Source organism: Ambystoma mexicanum, chromosome 9 (genome assembly GCF_040938575.1).
Source record: "Ambystoma mexicanum isolate Mex_15411 chromosome 9, UKY_AmexF1_1, whole genome shotgun sequence".
NCBI lineage: Eukaryota > Metazoa > Chordata > Amphibia > Caudata > Ambystomatidae > Ambystoma > Ambystoma mexicanum.
The window spans coordinates 1,046,888,326-1,046,907,500 of NC_090931.1; the positions used below are offsets into that span (position 1 = coordinate 1,046,888,326).

The window sequence follows — 19,175 nt, forward strand, 5'->3', positions numbered from 1 at the left end:
AGATGGTCACATGGCATGTTTCCTGCCAGAGCACTGTTTACAGTTAACACCCAAATCAGCATATCCTATTCAATTGAAAGAGTCTGTTGTGTTGTGTCCTGCAGGCTGCAGGGAAGTCCCTTCCCTTCCAATCAACAGGGCCATGTGATATCCTGGGCTGTTGCTGGGAATGCTAGGTGTTAAGACTTCCCATGAACAGAAGGCCTCTTGAACTGTTAATTGAATCAGGCTGCCTATTTGTGAGGGCCTGGGAACTGCAGGGGTTGAGAATTCTTATTAATCAGCAAGCCTTTGAAGTCCCAGCTAGCTCAGGATCCTTTTGCAACTCCTGAAATACAGTTCTCCTATCAGAGTTTAGATCGCTAGCGCCGGTTAGTGTCCAATGCCGGTACTGCACCTATTTTTGGGAGCTGTCTTGAATTAATACATTTAAAAAAGAAAGGATTTATCTTGACAGCATATGATTTTAGCTGACATCATTTTGATGGGGATCCTTGCAGTAGAGTGATGTGGAACACCCCACAAGATGGTTGAATCTTTATACTGGTCTTGTGGGCCATGATTTTAGCAACTTTTGACACCAATGAAACTAATTTTTGAACAGCTCTGGGTGCAACCAAAGGATGGGTGTGGGAATTGTCAAAAGTGGATGGTGGCTTATCTGTCAGGTTTTCACTGCGCTTTTTCTGGTGGGCAGCATTGCTTTTTATGCTATCAGCAACGCACAGTGATGTTGTAGGGCTCGGATGCGTGGGTGAAAACATCCCACAAGAGTTAGTGGTGGGCAGAGGCAGGGGGTATATTGTGCTGGGGAGGAGGTTGTGGGTGGGGGGATAGTGTGCTGGGGAGTTGATGGTGGGCAGGTGAAGGGAGGATAGTTGGGCCACATCACATCATTAAAACTGTTAAACTTAATCAATGCAAGGACACACAATGATTGTATGATTGTTGTGTTTATTGATAGAGGTGAGTGCCACACAGTAGGGCATGGCTTGTGCCATGTGCATGTCTCAGAAGAAATTGTTTATCAGTCCATGTTGAGCCAGTCTCGTATCCCTCACTTCATCTCTGGCATTGCGTGCATTAGCCTCTGCCACATGCACTGCATCCTCATCCTCTGGGGGTAGTATGTCCGCATCAGGGGGAAGCAGAACATTTCTCTTCATGCAGATATTGTGTCGCATGGCACACAAAAGCACATTTTTACACACTTTCTCTGGAGCGTATATCAAGGCTCCACCAGTGTGGTTGAGACAATGGAAACCTGCCTTCAGGAAGCCGAAGGTACGCTCATTGCACACACAGGTCCTGCTGTGAGTGTATTGTGCTTGTAGGCAATATCCTGTGGTGTTTGTGGATCATGCACAGGGGTCATTAGCCAGGGCAGCTGTGGGTATCCGGAGTCATCTGCATGGGGGAGGCACAGCCCTTAGTCACAGTGTAAGGTGTGGGGATGGCCTTACACAATATCAGAGCAATGGACATCTTGTGCATGCAAATTGGCCTTCATTTCACTTCACATGTCTGTTCATTGTCTGTACTTGCTGTGTCACTCGTGTCATGCATTATTTCTGCTTCACATGCACCCTGTTCCCTTGTAGCATATGTTATGTAAGGTGTCTGTCGGTGACATGTGCAGCTGACATGGTGGTGTCATGTGGCAGTGTATTTCCACCATACATGTGGCATGCTAGGTTTCCCATGGACCCTCCATGAGCATCTGGGGCCACTGGGTCATCATTGTGTGCTGTGCGCACATGGGGGCATGGCTGTGATACTGGCAGGGTTGTTATTGTGTGATGCGATGTGGCCATTTGTTAGCATTGCTTTGGTTTGTGCATGTTGCATGACCTGTAGTCATGGGTGTCTCTGGTACTATATGTATACATCAGCTTCTCCATCGAGGTAAGTCCAACATGTGCATGCTCCCTGGGGTGTACTGTGACGCTGGTGCGGGAGGTGGTCAGGTACGGATTTTGCATTCACTTGTCATGCCATGCTTTGTGTAGTTATTCGCATCCTCCACCTCATTTGGACATGTACTTCACAGTGCATGCATGCAGGCAATTCTCCTCACCCACTATCCAGGTCCATAGTCCTCTGTGCTTCTCAATGTATCCTGGCAGTGTTCTGTTCTGTACGACCATGGAATCGTGGGTGGAAACAGGGTAGCAGGCACCGCAGTGGGTGATGTACAGGTTTGGGGTCACAGGCCACCTGCACATTCAGGGAGTTGTAGTGCTTGCGGTTACGGTACACTGTTTCATGGGTGGGGTGACCACCAACGTAACATGAGTGCAGTCCAGGGCAACGATCACATTTGGCATCTGGGCAACAGCATAGAACTGTGCCTTCATGGCATTGCTCTGGGCTGGGGTGGTAGGCAGTGAGATGTGGTGTTGCACTTGCTGCAGGAGGGCTTCAAGCACCTAGGTCAAAACTGCGCAGAATGTGGGCTGTGCCACCCTATGATATGATATGATAGGTTATTTATAACGCGCTTAATACCCAAGTTTATAAGCGCGGACCCGGGGATCAACCTTGTGCTGCTCTGTGTCGTCTTACTTTCAAGGCAAGCATGTTGCCCTGAGCTATCCTCCATGCATCATGGCAACAGAGTGCTGGAAGGTACCAGTTCCAAGGAATTGTATGATAGACACTAGCTTCTTCAGTGGGGGTACAGCTGTCCAGATGTTGATCCTGCTCCCTATGTTGTTCCGTATTGTGTTGAGCAGCTCATTTATGGTCTCCTTGTTGAGGCGGTACAGGGTGACCAACTGGCTGTCAGTGAGGGTCCAGGGTGCGGACCTGACCCTGGGGATTGGTGCACGTCTTGCTTTGGCTCTCTTCCTCCTTCTCCTGCCCCCTGTACTGACTGTGCCCTGGACTGGTTGTCCTACCTCTCTGCTTCCTGGCACAGCATGAGCAGCTGCCTGTCCCAGCTCACAGTGGCTGGTGGTAGCATGGTGTTGGAAACCGTGTTTGGGGTATGGGTATGCCTTATGTAGCCATCTGGAGTGGTTTGGGATCACATGTGGCTTCATTTCTGACACCTGTGTTCATTTATCTCCAGCTGGAAGCAGGAGATAGCTGTGCCATGTTTTCAGCGGTATTAGTACCGGTTTTTGGAGCTAATGCTGCGGTACATGGACTTGTGATGTGGCTGTGTTTGCGTTTCATGTGGCCAGCACAGATACCACCAGCTGTTATGGCACTAGCTGTAATAGCGCCGGCTGTAATAGCGCCAGCGGATTTTACAGCCGGTGGTATTTGAGCTGGCGCTAATTCCGTTACGGCCACTTTTATGGGCTACAACCGTACTGGTGGTGAGGCCTAATTTCTTGAAATAGGAGTGCCATCCAGACACCCAGCAAGGCCTAACACGACATCAGGAAAGGGCCATGGCCCGATATGAGGCTGCAGAAGACTAAATTCATGTAGCAGGAGCTCACAGTGTTAGCAGAGCAAGTGATTGCCCACCCTGATGGGCTGTACTGGGCACTAAATAGCAAGACCAGCCAACAGCTCAAGAACACTACAATGGGTGGAACTCCGGGACAAGGTAGTGGGCGTAGGCCACATCCAACATGAGGTGGATGATATGAAATAGAGGAGGAATGACCTCAAGGCCATGGCCAGGAGCCTCATCTCCAACCACTACCGGCAGACAGCTGCCACTGGAGTTGGGTTAGTGGAGTCACTGCAACTGACACCGTGGGAGGACATGATCAGTGTCATCCTGCATATGGTCGGGATCGAGGGCGTGGGCACAGCCGAGTCAGGAGCCAGCAGCCAAGCTGAATCTGGTGAGTACTACAGTAAAATATGCTCCTATACATGGACAACCCTGCAGGCACCCACAAACACCCACACTGCCATGCAAGCAAGCGTCCTGACCCCGCCAAGCATTCACCATCCATGTGAGGCATCAGGCCACAATAACACGATTCAATGGGGACAGGACCCTCCTAACATGACACCCATGCACAGGCAACATAGCCACCATGCAATCACACAACATGTCCATGTCCATGGATGCACATCAGTGGATAGTTGTGTCAGAGCCACTATCCCCTTAACTGCAACGCTCCATGTAGATACACATTGAGGAGTACATGTCTGACAACATGGCCACCAGACCCACACACAACCAAATGCACTGCAGCCACCTGACTGCACCACCAGAAACCTGTCACCAACAGTCCTGATGCACCACTGGACAGGATAGTATACAGTGTTAATGAAAAATAAATAACAAATGACATTTATAACGAAACATAAATAGCAAAAAATACAACATTTTTAAAGTAAATATATGTGGGGGTGTGGTAGAGGGTTACATCTTGTTGGAGAGGCTTTGGGGTGGGTTTGTAGCAAGGGGAAACAGGGTTTGGGGTAGATCTCGAAAAAAAAGAAAAAGGTTGTTATTCTTTTCGTTATTTTTATTTCATTATAAATTAATTTGTCATTTGGTTAGTCCTTTATAAGACATGGAACTGACTGGACAGCCTGTAGCCCAACCCATCCCAGGGATGCACGACCAAAGCAATCCGGCCAACCCACACCTGGCCGGCCAGATGTAATGCATACCATGTACACAGTGGCCGACACATGATGCTAGCCCCACCAGGAGGCCCAACACACAGTGAATGTTGATTTTCCATGCCCCTTAGCACCAATGTGGTAACACACATATCAATTTGCCCCAACAGGAATGCAAGACACCCAGGAAACAACCGAGGAGACTGTCCCCTCCACGACACCTGCACCAACCACTGCCAGCAAGCAGCTAGGCCAAGGCAGTTCAGGGAGTGGGAGTGTACCACCCAAGAAGAGGCACCAGGACATCAGGCCATTGACGGGCACTCCAGCCTTCCAGATGGAAATGGCAATGGTGCCACAACAGACCCCAAACTTGGAATCAGTGCCACCAGCAACAGGCCAAGAACCCACCACAGCTGGTCTGACTGTGGGTGTACACATGGGGCAGAGTGTGGACGTTAGCCTGCAATCTGACCAGGCCACTGCAGGCTAGCAGCCTGAGTGTGCATCCAAAGAATCTAGCCAGCTACATTCCCCATCCGCCATTTTTCACCAAAATCCTTCCCCTTGTGCAGCCTCTCCCCACTGCACACACCGCCATCCCATAATGCATCCCACCGTTCACTATGCAATGCGGAGGAGTCTTCTGATGAGCAGGGCAGGAATGTTTGCCGTCCAGGGCAGCATGATGAACATGACAGTGGACATTCTCCGCGGGCAATGCCGGCCCCAAACTCCAGGCGATCTTGGACCGTGTGGACCAGATGGAACTGAGGCAGGCAGAGATGCACGCCATGGCCCGGGAACATTTGGGGCATTTTGAGGCCATGCATGATTGCATCCAGGGGGCATCTAGATGTTGAGTAAGTCCATTGACAGTCTTTGCAGGAGCACAGTGAATTGCAATACCAACCTGTGCCCCACAAGCGAGAAGGTGCAGGAGCTTACGGAACCCTTGTCCTCATTCCATGAGACAATGGCCAGAGCCATACACCTAAGCATGGACCACCACTGGGGGAGTGTGCAGGGCAGCTCACAGTCTGCTATACCTATTGAGGGGTATTTGGTACGTACCCCGCCCAGCTGCTCACAGTGGCATGCCTCAAATGCTGCAAATCCTGAAGACAAGGGTAGAAGCACAAGCACTAGTGGGAGTAGTTCTTGGGGCTGGAGGTGGTGGGTGAGAGTTGGTGTTCGGGCTGGTGGTGGGGGCTGGAAGTTAGTGTTGGGGTCGGGTTTCCTTGTTGTCAGAAATAAACACAGTTGAATCGTGATCATTCAATGCAATTTAGACATGTGCATTCATTGCATGTATGGGCGGCATGTGCCCAGAGTCAAAATAAATTGTCAATGAGGTCCTGGTGCACCAGCCAATCTTCCCTCACATCCCCATGTATGTCCTAGGTTTCCTGTTCATTCCTTCATCATCTTCCTCATCAGAACTAGGGGGGGGGTGGTCATTGTCCTCATCTGCAGGCATTTTCATAGTGTATACCACTATGATTTTGCCAAACTTCTCAGGGCTGTACATGAGTGCACCACCTGTGTGGTGAAGGCATCTGAACCTTGATTTCAGCAGGCCAAATGTCAGCTCGATGCATGACCTGGTCCTCTTCTGAGCCTCATTGTAGCCTCCTGTGGTGTAGCAGGGTTTCTCACAGGGGTCATTAGTCATGGCAACTGCGGGTATCCAATGTCATCTGCTAAATATGAATTGACAGTGTGAGACATGGTGGTGTGTGGGTCGGGGAACAAGTTAGTGGTCCTGATGTGTATACCCCTATGTGCATGACTCAGTGGTTGAGCATGGTGCACCTTGTGTGCATTGAGGTTGATGGGACTTGGGCTACATGGTTCACTTGAAATCATTCACATTGTGGGAGTCGGCAGTCATGAGGTATTTGTCACTGCTATGACATTGGCAAAGCACTTATCAACTATGGTGTACAGTGCACCATGTAGGGTCCATGGCAATGCTTACATGGGTTGTAGCTTGCCCTGATTGTGTTGTGCTGCCTTGCATGGCTGGATGCCCTATGTTGCCACATAGTTTAAGTCTGTGTCCTGGGGTGGGTCAGTCAGGGTTCTTGGCCTGTTCTGTGCGTTTGTGTTGGCTGGATGCCCTGTGTTGCCAAATAGTTGAAGTCTGTGTCCTGGGGTGGGTCAGTCAGGGTTCTTGGCCTGTTCTCTGCGTTTGTGTTGTTGCATTATGGAACTTGTAGTTGATTTACTTTGCTAATGCTTACATACCCGAGGTGTGTGTCAGTGGTTTTGGCAGTCAGGTGTGCTATCCTCTGTGCCTCTCCATGTCCGGGTAGGGTGCTGTTGCGCAGTATCCTCAAATCATGTGTGGCCCCAGGATATCAGGCACAGCAGGGGCTGAAGGTGAGGTTTGCATTGCAGGTCATCTGCACATTCATTGAATGGTATTTCTTTCCTGTTGGGGTATGCCTGTATTGTTGCCTGGGGACGGGTACCAATGTCACATTGGTACAATCCTATTCCGCAGTGGTGTTGGGGAAAGGGGCAATGTCATAGAATCTTGCCTATTCCACATGCACCTATGCCTGAGTGATGGGCATGGAGTTGTGCAGATGTGCATAACTCATGAGGGCATCCAGGACAACTTGGTCCAGCACCGTGGAGAAAGTGGGCTGTGATATCCCATACAGTGTTCCAACTGTGTGTTGAAATGCACCCATGCCACAGAAATGTAGGACTGCCACAAGCTTCAGCAGCGGCGGGGGCAGTTCTGATGACCTTGAAACTGATACTTCCTCGTTATTTAAATATTTGTACGTGCCTCGCTTACATTTTCTAACTTTGCGTGCTTCCAAATCAGATTTATATCCCTCTAATCTGGTGTTGATGTCAGCCAAAATCTCAGTAAAATATTCTGTATCTGTCAAGTCAGTAATTTCCTTGGACAATGCTCCAATTTATGTGTCTAGTTGATCAAAGTTACGTGATAGCTCTTTTATTGTCAGCAAAATAAAATCCAGAGAACATTTATTTAGTATCTGCTCCCACTTGGCCACAAAGTCTTTGCTCCCTTTACATAGTCTGGGTGGGAGTGGAACTCTTAAGCCGCTTGGGATCATCTGGGTTTAAAAATATCTGCTTAATGTTACTGCAGGATGCTTTCTGTTAGTTGCTTTCCTAATTGTGTATTCCAACTGTTTAATTTTACTTTGTGGATCGATGTTGTTGATGGACTGTGTTGTTTCTTTGATCAGACCTAGGATTGCATCTGCTTCTTAGCTGAGAAGCCGAGTGTTGTAGCTCGATTATTTGTTAAATGGTCAATTTATTCTTACGGCATTGTCGGCGCGCGTTCACTCGAATTATACACCGATTTAAGATAATAAGACTGTGCAGCGGTAAGTGTGCACACCGATAGTTCAGCTTAATAGTTCCTTCTTTAGGAGGTTTGAGTTGCTGCGCGGGGTGCAAACCCAGTGAGATTGGTGCTTCCATGAAATGCACACGGAAAATGCAAAAAAGGACCTTGGCTACGAAGCCAGCGAGCGGTGTGGGCTGCACTACCTATATCCACATACGTGGTTTATAATTCTTTAAAGTGTTCAATGATTAGTAACTCAATTCTTCCATTAATATCTAAATGTAATGTATTTGATGACATTGGCATGGCATGGCACTCTGCAGTTTAGCTTCTGTCACGGTGGGTAGATTGGTGATGGTTGGATGGTCCAATCGGTATAGGGTGACTAATTGGCTGTCTGTGAGTGTCCATGGGGATGGGCGGACATGTGTTATGGGTGCCCTCTGTAGCATCCATCTCTTTTGCCTTTGCGGTGCCTGTCTCTTTTCCTGCTGTGGTCCAGCGTGCTCCTGTAGCTGGATTTAGAGTAGCAGGGTGGGGAGCCCATATTCTATGTCTGCTTGTGGCTGCATGTTGCTTGGATGTGTGTTGAGTGTGTGTTGTTTGATGTAGCCCATTTATACTCCTCCTGAGTGCTTCTGGTGCACCTGGGTCTTTATTTGTGACACCTGTATGCATTTACCTCCACCTTGTTTGTGGAGGTAACTTTGCTTTGTTTTTTGGCTGAATTTCCCCCAATTTTCCGAGGTAATTCTGCTGTTTTTTCACTTGTAATGTGGCCGTAATGGGTTTTTGTTTTTTGACAGTAATTCCGTCAGCAGAATGAGCCCCACGGCTGATTCCGCTGATTTGTGGCAGAATTTCTGCTGGATGTCATTCTGCCAGTGGACTTACCGCCAATTTTCTGGACAGGAGTAATTTGGCATAGTGGTAAAGTTGGTTGTGAGTTGGTTGGTGGTAGGTTACCACCATACTTGAATTACACCCATGGTAATTATACATTTGTATAATCTTGGAAAATGCCTAGCTGGCCTCAAAGCTTTTGTTGAAAATCAGGATACTAGCACCCCTATGGCCCATCGCTGTGGGATTAATGGTAGGGATTTTAACGTGAATATAAACAGTGAGCTGTCTTTTGATCTACTTGATTCAGCTGAAGACGAATCACTAGTGACACCACCTCCACTCATGTATGATCCTTGTATGTGCCTTAATGGCAGCCCGGGGAAGTACAGGTTTGTGGGAACCCAAGGTAGCTGAACTACAGATTATGTTTGCTTTCCGGCTGCCCTTTGGCACTTGATTAGGGACTTTTTATATTGCAGAGGATGTAATGAGTGATCATCTAATGATTGTACTAAAGTTCGATTATTCACTTTCCAGTATCCCGAAAGTTGCATTCTCCCATCTGAACAAAATACCACCTCAGAGGGCACCTCGGACCCTAAAATGGAATCGGGTGGATAACTGCGAGCTGAAGGAAAGATTAATAACAAAGAGTCTGAACTTGATCACTCTCATTTCATCAGGAATGTTGGATTCCACTCAGGACCTAGCACTATTCAATGATTTGAAGAGCATTATATCTTGAGCATTCCAGATTCCATGCTGAATACTTGGTAAAGCAAGTGCAAAGGAATAGTTCAATAAAGACCGCACAAGGGGTAAAAGATCCCTTACTGTTCTACTTTGAAACCCCTGAACACCAAGATCTGAAATAGTTGTTGCTAGTGCCAAATACAAACTGGATCTTCAAATGATTAAACAGAACTAGAAATTCAGGCATGGAATAAGCTAGCAGAAGCAGCTGAGGATTTGAACTCTCAAATATTCTGGGATCTAAAAACGCTGTTGCCGTCCTAGAAGATGAAGCCTAGCAATCTCAACTCAGTCATACTGAACAGGGACTGTGTAGCCCACCTTTCCTCGCTCTATAATTATGCTAATGCCACTGCCTCACATGGAGGGATGGCGTTGGGTGAGCCAGCTGGCCAACCTATATCCAGAGTTGTCCTCTCAGTCTCAGAATAACAGATTGCCATTACCAAACAAAATTGGTGCACTGTCCAGGCCCGGATGGCATTTGCATGGGCCTGGTTAGGTAGGAAGTAGAACTATGGGCATCAGTCCTTACTATTGCCTTTAACGCACTGATTGAAAGTGAGAGTGTTCCAAACTCTGGGCAGTCGGCAACCATTTTTCCTATTTTCAAGAAGGCAGAAAGGGCAAACCCGGCATCCTACAGGCTGATATCTCTGTTGGACTGCCTATGCAAAATATTTGGGCATGTGCTACTAGCAAGACTGTAAACCTGGGCAGCGGATAAGCAGATCCTGTCCAAAGTCCAGTTAGGATTCCAATCTGGAAAAGGCAAATCTGAACAAGCATTAAACTTATATATGATTGTGGCGTGCTCTCTTTATATAAGGTTGGAGCCAGTGTACTTGCCAATCATTCACCTGAGCATGGCCTTCGATGAAGTCAACCGGACAAAGCTGTGGGACGTGCTAAGGTCCTTGGACTGCCCCACTGAATTGGTCATGCTTTTGATAAACTTGCATAGTAATACTAGACCCCGTGTGAGGAGTGGTGACCAAGGAAGATGTACTAACTACTTTGCAGTCAATTCAGGTGTGAGACAGCGCTGTGTACTGCCCCTCTCTTCTTCTCTGTGTACATAAATGAGCTAGATGAGACCTTAGTTAATTTAAAGACTGATGTGGCGAGGGTGCAGAAATGCAGCGTACCTGTGCTTGCCTACGCTGATGATATGGTGCCGATTGCCAGAACAGCTAGAGCACTGCAGCGCCTTATCCCAGCGTACACTGTTTTTGTGAATAAACTTGACCTTCAGGTCAACGCAGGCAACGCAGCAATAATAGTCTGTACGCCTGCCAGGCGTCGGTCTCGATGCCCACAAGGTATACTAATAATGTAGAATTCCTTGTGTAAGGGAATTCGACTATCTTGGAATCAGCTTTGCAAACAATCTTCAGAGGGGCGGTCATATTTTTAAACAAACTATTAAATGTAAACGAGCCATGGGCAGAGTTCTGCAATGTATGAACATATACTGAAACTAGCCGTTGGGTAGAATTGTGAAAGTTTACATTTGTAAAGCAGTTACAACTGCAGGGTATGGAGCCTCACTTTGGGATATTACTGAAGCGGTAGATTTACAAGTTGTCGAAAATGATTTCATAAAAAAAATCCTTGTACTGCCACACTCTGCCCCAAATTTTGCTTGACACCAGGAGGTAGACCTTGGATTTCTGACCAACAACCTTATTATGCAGCCAGTTTTCCACTGGCTGCGTATTTGGACAAACCCTATAGCTAGCCTTACTCCCTCTATTATACTGGAATTGCTAACCAAAGGAGGGGCAGAACGTATCCCATGGCTAACCCATCTGTAAACATGCCTGGAGAAAATCAGCTGCTTGAGCTACTTACTGACTCCGGGAACCTAGATCTTTTGCTGCAACTCGAGTGAATGCCAGACTCAACACTTTCATGAGAGTGAACTCGTCGTTCCTTCTAATAGGCAGCACGCTATTAATGCTACAATTGGTTTACAAGCATACCTGTATGGGTGAATAAACCGAGCGAAAGGTGTGGGATCACCAGAGCAAGATTCAATGGCTCGCCACTTATGGCGGTAATGGCGCTGTGGAAGGGTAATCCCATGGAAAAGTGCAGTCCTTTGTGCCTTGCGGAAGTAGAGAATCTGCGCCAGTTCCTGTTTTTTTGCACAATATACAATGAAATTCGTGTAAGAACCTCAAAAATCCTCCTCAGAGAGGTTCGTTTCAATCAGTGTCCCCCCGCCACTGGTTTATATACATTCTGTGAGGTCTCGGCGAAAGGCATACAGCCTATTGCAGGACGTGAGCCGGGCACTGCATAGAAGAAATAGCATATTGGGTTGCGTAGCCCTCGTCCTTGTATCAGGTGCCGGCCATGTTTTCAGGAAAGCACTTTGCACACTGCCTGGTAATCTAATTGTATGCCATCACTTTGATCACGATTGGACACATGGCGATGAACGTAGAGGACCCAGTAGTGCGTATGCTATGTTCATATTTAACTAATCACAGTTATGATAGGAAGGGAGTGATTTTATATGACTGTATATGTTTTTATGAACCCTTATCTATCGATATTGTTATTTTATTAATGAATTGTGATGAATTCATTTTAGATGATTACCATTGTCGTAAGTGCACCTTGTATGGCATTATGCCGAATAACGTTTATTTTGATAATAATTATATTCCGTTAAAATCTCGTTTTTCTTGATATGGGGGATAAGGTGTGTAGCGTATAGTCTCACAGCATCACATAGAAGGGACCAATCAGGCATAGGGTGGTTCCACCCAAAGGTGTGCATTACACATAACAAGCAAACCCCTTGTTGGGCAAAGTGGATCAGTAGCGCAGAGGAGCTTCAATCCTGTGACCACTAATGTTCATTATTACTATTATTATTATTATAGGGGAATGGTTCCTCCTCGCCAATCTCTAAGGTGATCAATCCGAGAAGAATTGCAGCGTGAGTCACAGCAGCAGACTCGTTTAATGTGAGCTGTAGAATCTGCTGGAATGTGCTCGGCTGCTCTGGTTTGCATGGGCTGAGCTCTTGCCGAGGGATACACAGCATTCTCTGCATGACGCATTGTTGGTCCTGGAAGCCTAGCATACCGCAGGTTCTTGTAATAACACGGCATCACTCACTAAAGCCTATGTGCCATCCACCGTCAGTGCATGGACCCACGGCAGACATGAACAACGGTAGCCATCGGGAGAAAACATGTGCCGCAGTTCCAATTAATCCCATTGGACTCGACGACCTTTTAGCACCGGCTAAAATGCAATTCGAGTACACTGAGAAACCAGCTTCTCTGCCTGCGCGGGGATGCTGATGTGGGCGGGAACGCAGCTGGATGCCCTGCATGGAGCAAGGACACGCGCATAGAGCGTTGCCTGCCATGCTTCCTACTTCATGCAGGAAGTCATACCCAACTTGGAGTGGTTCCGAGACTTGCCACAGAGAGGTTGCTTCCGCTGGTTTTCAAGCATCTGTACCATTTTCCAATTTCAGCAAAATAAGTCTTTAAGTGAGAGTTCAGAATTCAGATAGGCCAAAATAATGAACTCAAAAACTACATTCCACACACTTCTTGCAATCTTCTTGTCTTGGCTGGCTGCTTTGATATCAGGATCTTTAATTAACGAAGTGCACCTCAGCTGATTGGCATGATCTGTGTGTATAATACATGTCTGGAAATCTTCCCATGGCTCTGGCTCCAAATGCCTTGTGGTCCTATGTTCACATGTCCACTGACGAATCGCAGCTCTGTTATTTCTCTGTAGGGTTCAGTACCCTACCCTGTGGTGATCCCCAAAGATTGACCCCGGGTCCTACTAACGCCATTTGCAATGTCCAATTAGGGGAGGCCTCTCTGCAGCAGCTCAATGCAATTGATTGTTTTTTTATTCAACATTGGAACTTTCACATGCAATGCAACATGCCATGCTATGCTGTGGTGAGTGCTGCTTCCCTTCCTCTCAGACTGACATTAATTACAGTTGCAAGTTAAGTCTCTAACAGAAATACAGAGGACTCTGGTTGTGAATCTTCACGTTAGAATCCTAATTGACGTCATAAGGGGATCAGAGTTCAAAACTGACTTGAGGATTCACTTCATTTAACTTAATGCCTTGTTGGTAGTTAAGTGATGCAGGATCTTTAATAGCAAAATGAACGGAATCCCAAAGTAAAGAATACCACTTAGTTTGACGAGGTGTTCCTGTAAATTCTCGTTTTTTATGTTATTAAGCACACTTCTGATCTCATTAAAAATACATTACACATGAACAAAGGTAGTGCATACCTTCACACAATTAACCAATGATCTAATTTTGCAGATGCACACAACAATGTTCAATTAATGCAACATATTTCAAATCACGTTAGAAAGGCAAAACTGAAACACACATATCAATAACATCATTGCTTTTGAATGTTGCCTCATCAAACCAGAGAGAAGTGTGTGCTGAATACAACAATGTTTATATTATCTCTTTTGTCTGTGTTACACACACAATTGTACTATGAAAGTCGGGCTGTGTAGTATGTTAATGTTAAAGAATATTTCCATAGATTCAATATATTCCTGTCTTTTCAGTTTATGTATGAATGACTTTTTAATGGCATTTTTCTAGTCATATGGTGGATATGTAACCTCAATGGCGCTTGGATCAGGAACTGGACTATTCAAATGTGGGATTGCAGTTGCTCCTGTGTCAAGCTGGCAATATTATGGTATGTCAAAAATTAATAAGAAATATACACTGTGACCATTGCACGTGATTACCCATCTATGTCAAAGCATGTATGCTATAACCCTGTACTGCACTTTTCCCTCTAGCTTCCCCCCCTGCACTTTTCCCTTGCCCTCTACCCTTGCACTTGCGCGATCTGAATGACACCTGGCCTAGTAGGATCGTTGTCTGTCTCCCCTTGCCCCCCCTCCCGCCTCGTCGCGCCTTGAAACACTTGTGTATAGGCGCGTTACAAATGCCATATCATATCATATCATATCATGTTTACTCTAAACCAATAGTTGCATGTTTATTGCTAGCACTACCTCAAATATAGATGTGATAGGATTAATCTACTTTTACTTTGTGCCTGATAAAAGCATCTTGAGACTGGCTGTCAAGTCCCTGGATGGTCTTTACATAGAATGCTCACTGAACACACATTGCAGTTATTATGGTCCCATCATTAATAGTAATGTGCAGACAGAGAAGTTCCACCAGAGCAAAAACAGCTTCAAAACGCTGAGAGACACCTTAGCACTGAGAGCCTGATTACAAGTTTGGTAATATTTATGGACACTCTGGAAATACTGTTAAATGGAATTATTGATTTGGCATGCAGTGAGCATGTCTTAGTACTGCATGCGTGATTATTGCGTGCAATAATATTGCATGTGATATTATTTTTGTGTGACAGTATTTAGTACCACACACAAACAGGAAGAATTTTAGAGTTTTAGTAGCACAATCTGTAGTTTGGCAGAGAGGGAAAACATGCAGCATTTCCAAAAAAACCTATTTACTATTATTGTGAAACCTTTTGCCAGGCCCTAAATAGTTTGAGATATTAATATGTGACATTCTTTATTGTGTTCTCTCTCTCTCTCTCTCTCTCTCTCTCTCTCTCTCTCTCACCCTCTCTCACTCTCCTGCTTTCTCTCTCTATCTCTCTCTCTCTCTCTCTCTCTCTCTCTCTCTCTCTCTCTCATAACCAATAAAGGTATGGTCTAGTAAAAAATGTATTTAAAAAATAGATAGGCAACATAAAAAAAAAATACTAGCATTCTCCGTTTTAAAACTTCCTATGTAAAATTTTGAGCTCAAAATTCGCAAAAGCAAGCACATGGGCGCATCCATTTTGTGAAATGGAGGCCCTCCTGTGCTGGCTTTTGCTTTTGCGGCACTAATGAAGGAAAGGCCAGCCAGCTGTAGAAAACAAAAGCTACCGCTGGGTGGCTTTCCCTTCATTAGTGCTGTAGGCGGAGGACGGGGACCGGAGACCAGAGCAGGAAAGCTGCAGCTGAATCTCGGTAAGTGCTATTTATTTTTTTTTAAAAAATAAGCACTAGCTGCGTTTTTTTTTCTAAGTTTTCCGGGCTGGAGGAGCCCAGAAAACTTAGAAATAAAACCGCAGCTTTAAAAACGTTGTATTTATGTCTGCGGTCGCTTTTGAAGCGACCGCAAACATAAATACAACGTTATTGTGTTGGAAAACGCTGCGGTTTTTCTTTACAAGTTTCTCAGGCTCCTCCGGCTCGGAGGAGCCTGAGAAACTTGGAAAGAAAAACCGCAGCGTTTTCCAACACAACCCCGTGTGTTTCTGCCTTCTGTGGCTATCACTTTGGGTCTCCGGTGCTCCCAGGGGAAGAACAGCAGGCAGAAACACAACGCGGTTATGTTTACATGCCGCGTAGTGTTTCTACCTACAGCTGATTTCCCATTTGGGGCTCTCGGGCTCCCCGTGGGGAGCCCGAGAGACCCAAATGGGAAATGCTAAATGCTGCGTTGTGTCTGCCTAAATCTGCTTTCCCATTTGGGGCTCTCGGGCTCCCCGTGGGGAGCCCGAGAGCCCCAAATGGGAAAGCAGATTCAGGCAGAAACAATGCGGTTGTTTTCCGCAATGCCGCATTGTTTCTGCCTGAATCTGCTTTCCCATTTGGGGCTCTCGGGCTCCGAGCCCGAGAGCCCCAAATGGGAAAGCAGATTCAGGCAGAAACAACGCAGTTGTGTTGGAAAACGCTGCGGTTTTTCTTTCCGAGTTTCTCAGGCTCCTCCGAGCCGGAGGAGCCTGAGAAACTTGGAAAGAAAAACCGCAGCCTTTTCCAACACAATAACGTTGTATTTATGTTTGCGGTCGCTTCAAAAGCGACCGCAAACATAAATACGTTTTTAAAGCTGCGGTTTTATTTCTAAGTTTTCCGGGCTCCTCCAGCCCTGAAAACTTTGAAAAAAAACGCAGCTAGTGCTTATTTTTAAAAAATAAATAAATAGCACTTACCGAGATTCAGCTGCAGCTTTCCTGCTCTGGTCTCCGGTCCCCGTCCTCCGCCTACAGCACTAATGAAGGGAAAGCCACCCAGCGGTAGCTTTTGTTTTCTACAGCTGGCTGGCTTTTCCTTCATTAGTGCCGCAAAAGCAAAAGCCAGCACAGGAGGGCCTCCATTTCACAAAATGGATGCGCCCATGTGCTTGCTTTTGCGAATTTTGAGCTTGAATAGCTCAAAATTTTACATAGGAAGTTTTAAAACGGAGAATGCTAGTATTTTTTTTTATGTTACCTATCTATTTTTTAAATAAAAATTTTTACTAGACCATCCCTTTAAGCATAGAGTAGAATGGTAAAAATATGGGGTCTCTGCCAGCTGTGGCCTCAATATACTGAGTTGTTAATGTTTTCTTAAAGCCGCATTGCACAATGTAGTGGCGGGATATGTATTTTATGGTTCTGGTGTCAAGGCTATGAAAGAGAATAGTTGTTGGAGATTTCTGTTTTAGCAACCTTCCGTCCATGGTTCCATGAACCCCAAAACATTTTGCTTTTGTTTTTGAACCTGTCCTGACATTTTACAGGGAAGTAAAATTGTTCATTTTGTTATGATGAAACTGATCAGACCTTCAGACTATCAGCACTGCAAAGCTATATTTCCCTTTTTGTCAATATATTTTATTAGTCACCAGCTTAAGGATAGAGAGGTCGGGTGGGCGGCTGTGAAAAAGGAGTGGTTTTCCATAGTTTGGGCCCTTCAGAAGCTGAGACCCTACCTCTTTGGGACTCACTTCACTGTGCACACTGATCATAAGCACTTAATTTGGCTAATGGACATGAAGGGAGAGAATCCTAAATTACTCAGGTGGTCCATAAACCTTCAAGGCTTTGACTTTACCATTGAGCATAGGTCAGGTGCACAACATAGCACTGCTGAAGAGCTGTCCAGGGTGTATTAAAAACTGGAACAAGAAACCCAACCAGAGGTGTATTATGTTATGTTATCTGGTGTTTTATAACACGGCAGTCACCCAGAGACATCATGGCTCTGGAAGAGGATAAAAACACAGACAGAAAGTGTGAGTCCCGAAAGAAAAGAACATTTGAAAATAAATGTTTTGACCTGACAACAGAATGCATGATGATCTTCAGTAGAACTGATAGACAATGGAAGAGTATTCTAAAGGATGGAAGCTGCAACGGAGAAAGCATGGTCACCCATTCTGGTGTGATGGAACCAAGGCGCCTGGATGCAATGGCATTTGCAGTTAGGAGAGATCTGGCAGGAACACACAAGCAGGATCTTTCCTGGAGAAGTTCAGCACCGCGACCATAGAAGGCATGGTGGACAATACAGAGGGGCTTAAATGTAATTCTACCAGCCACAGGGAGCCAGTGTAGTCCACGCAGAATGGGAGAGATGTGTGCTCGATAGGAAGAGCCAGAGGCTACTCTAGCTTCGGCATTCTGGAGAACCTGAAGCCGGTGGAGCAGGTATGGCAGCTGTGCGAGGTATAGGGAATTGTGATAGTAAAGATGACCAAATTCTGCACAAGCTACAACAGGCACACAGAGATGGGAGGGTAACAAAGAAAGGACCTTTACGTTGGACCTTTATTCTAAAGTCACCAGTTCATCAGAACAAGCTAATTTGTGCCTCCATAGACAGCCTGTGATCTTAATGCTGAGGTCATTCACAGTGGTCACAGGGGAGGCAAACAGACCAAGTGAGGGGGCAAAAATATGCGGACCAAAGAGAAGAAGCAGTAGAATACCCAACCACCAGTACCTCAGTTTTTTCACTTTTGAGCTTGAACCAGTTAAGGCACATCCAGCTGCCCACTGACACAAGGCATGACTGGAACCTGGTGGCAGATTTGCATTGTTTAATCTCAAGACGGACCACAATTTGTGCGCATATATGTAACACCAAAAACTGTGAGAGTGAATGAATTTAGCCAGAGGCTGAACATAAACGTTAAATAAAATGGAGGAAGAACCAAACCCTGGGGGACACAACAGGTGACTGGGGCAGGGGCTGACTGAAATGGAAGGAGAGAGAGAAACTGAGAATGGCCCATTAGAAAAGAGTGAAACCAAGACAGGACCTGTCCAGAAATGCCAGCCCTGGCCAGATGACTGAGCAGGATGGCGTGGTCGATGGTATCAAACATTGCTGACAGCTCTAAAAGAATCATAGCGCCAACACCACCACTGTCGGCCAACCTGGCTATCTCATCGACCACAGAGACAAGCACTGACTCTGTGCCACAACCTGGCTGGAAACCAGATTGAATGGGGTCAGAAAAAGAAGTGCGTTCGAGAAAAGAGGAAAGAATGGGGAGTCATGAGGCTTTCAATTCCTTTCATAGGAAATGGAAGAAGCAAAATAGGTCAGTAGTTGGCAGGAGAGATGGGGGTCAAGTGAGGGGTTTTTGAGCATGGAGATCACAAAGGCTTGTGTCAGCATTGGCTGCAGCTTGCACGCCAGGTACTATAAGAGGAGTAACAGTTTCAAATAGGATGGAAAGTTCCCTAAGCTCTTGGTGGACTCCGCCGAGATATTTTTACTACTGGACCTTGTCTTCCAAGTTAGCTTAAGTTTATTAATTTGTTTCTCTGCTGCCATGTTCTCCTTAACTGCAGAGAGATCGTTGAGAGGTATCAAGGCTGCACAGGGCACCACCAATGCCAGGTTGT

The 19,175-nt window shown here is 46.1% G+C and overlaps 1 protein-coding gene across 1 annotated transcript in view; it reads left to right on the forward strand.

The window, feature by feature from the left end:
• FAP (fibroblast activation protein alpha) overlaps positions 1-19,175 on the forward strand; it is a 1,146,500-nt gene that overhangs the window by 981,086 nt on the left and 146,239 nt on the right. Inside the window, exon 22 of the mRNA XM_069616321.1 lies at positions 14,111-14,210. Within this exon, the coding sequence (XP_069472422.1) occupies positions 14,111-14,210 (100 nt within the window). The remainder of the gene's footprint in view (positions 1-14,110; positions 14,211-19,175) is intronic.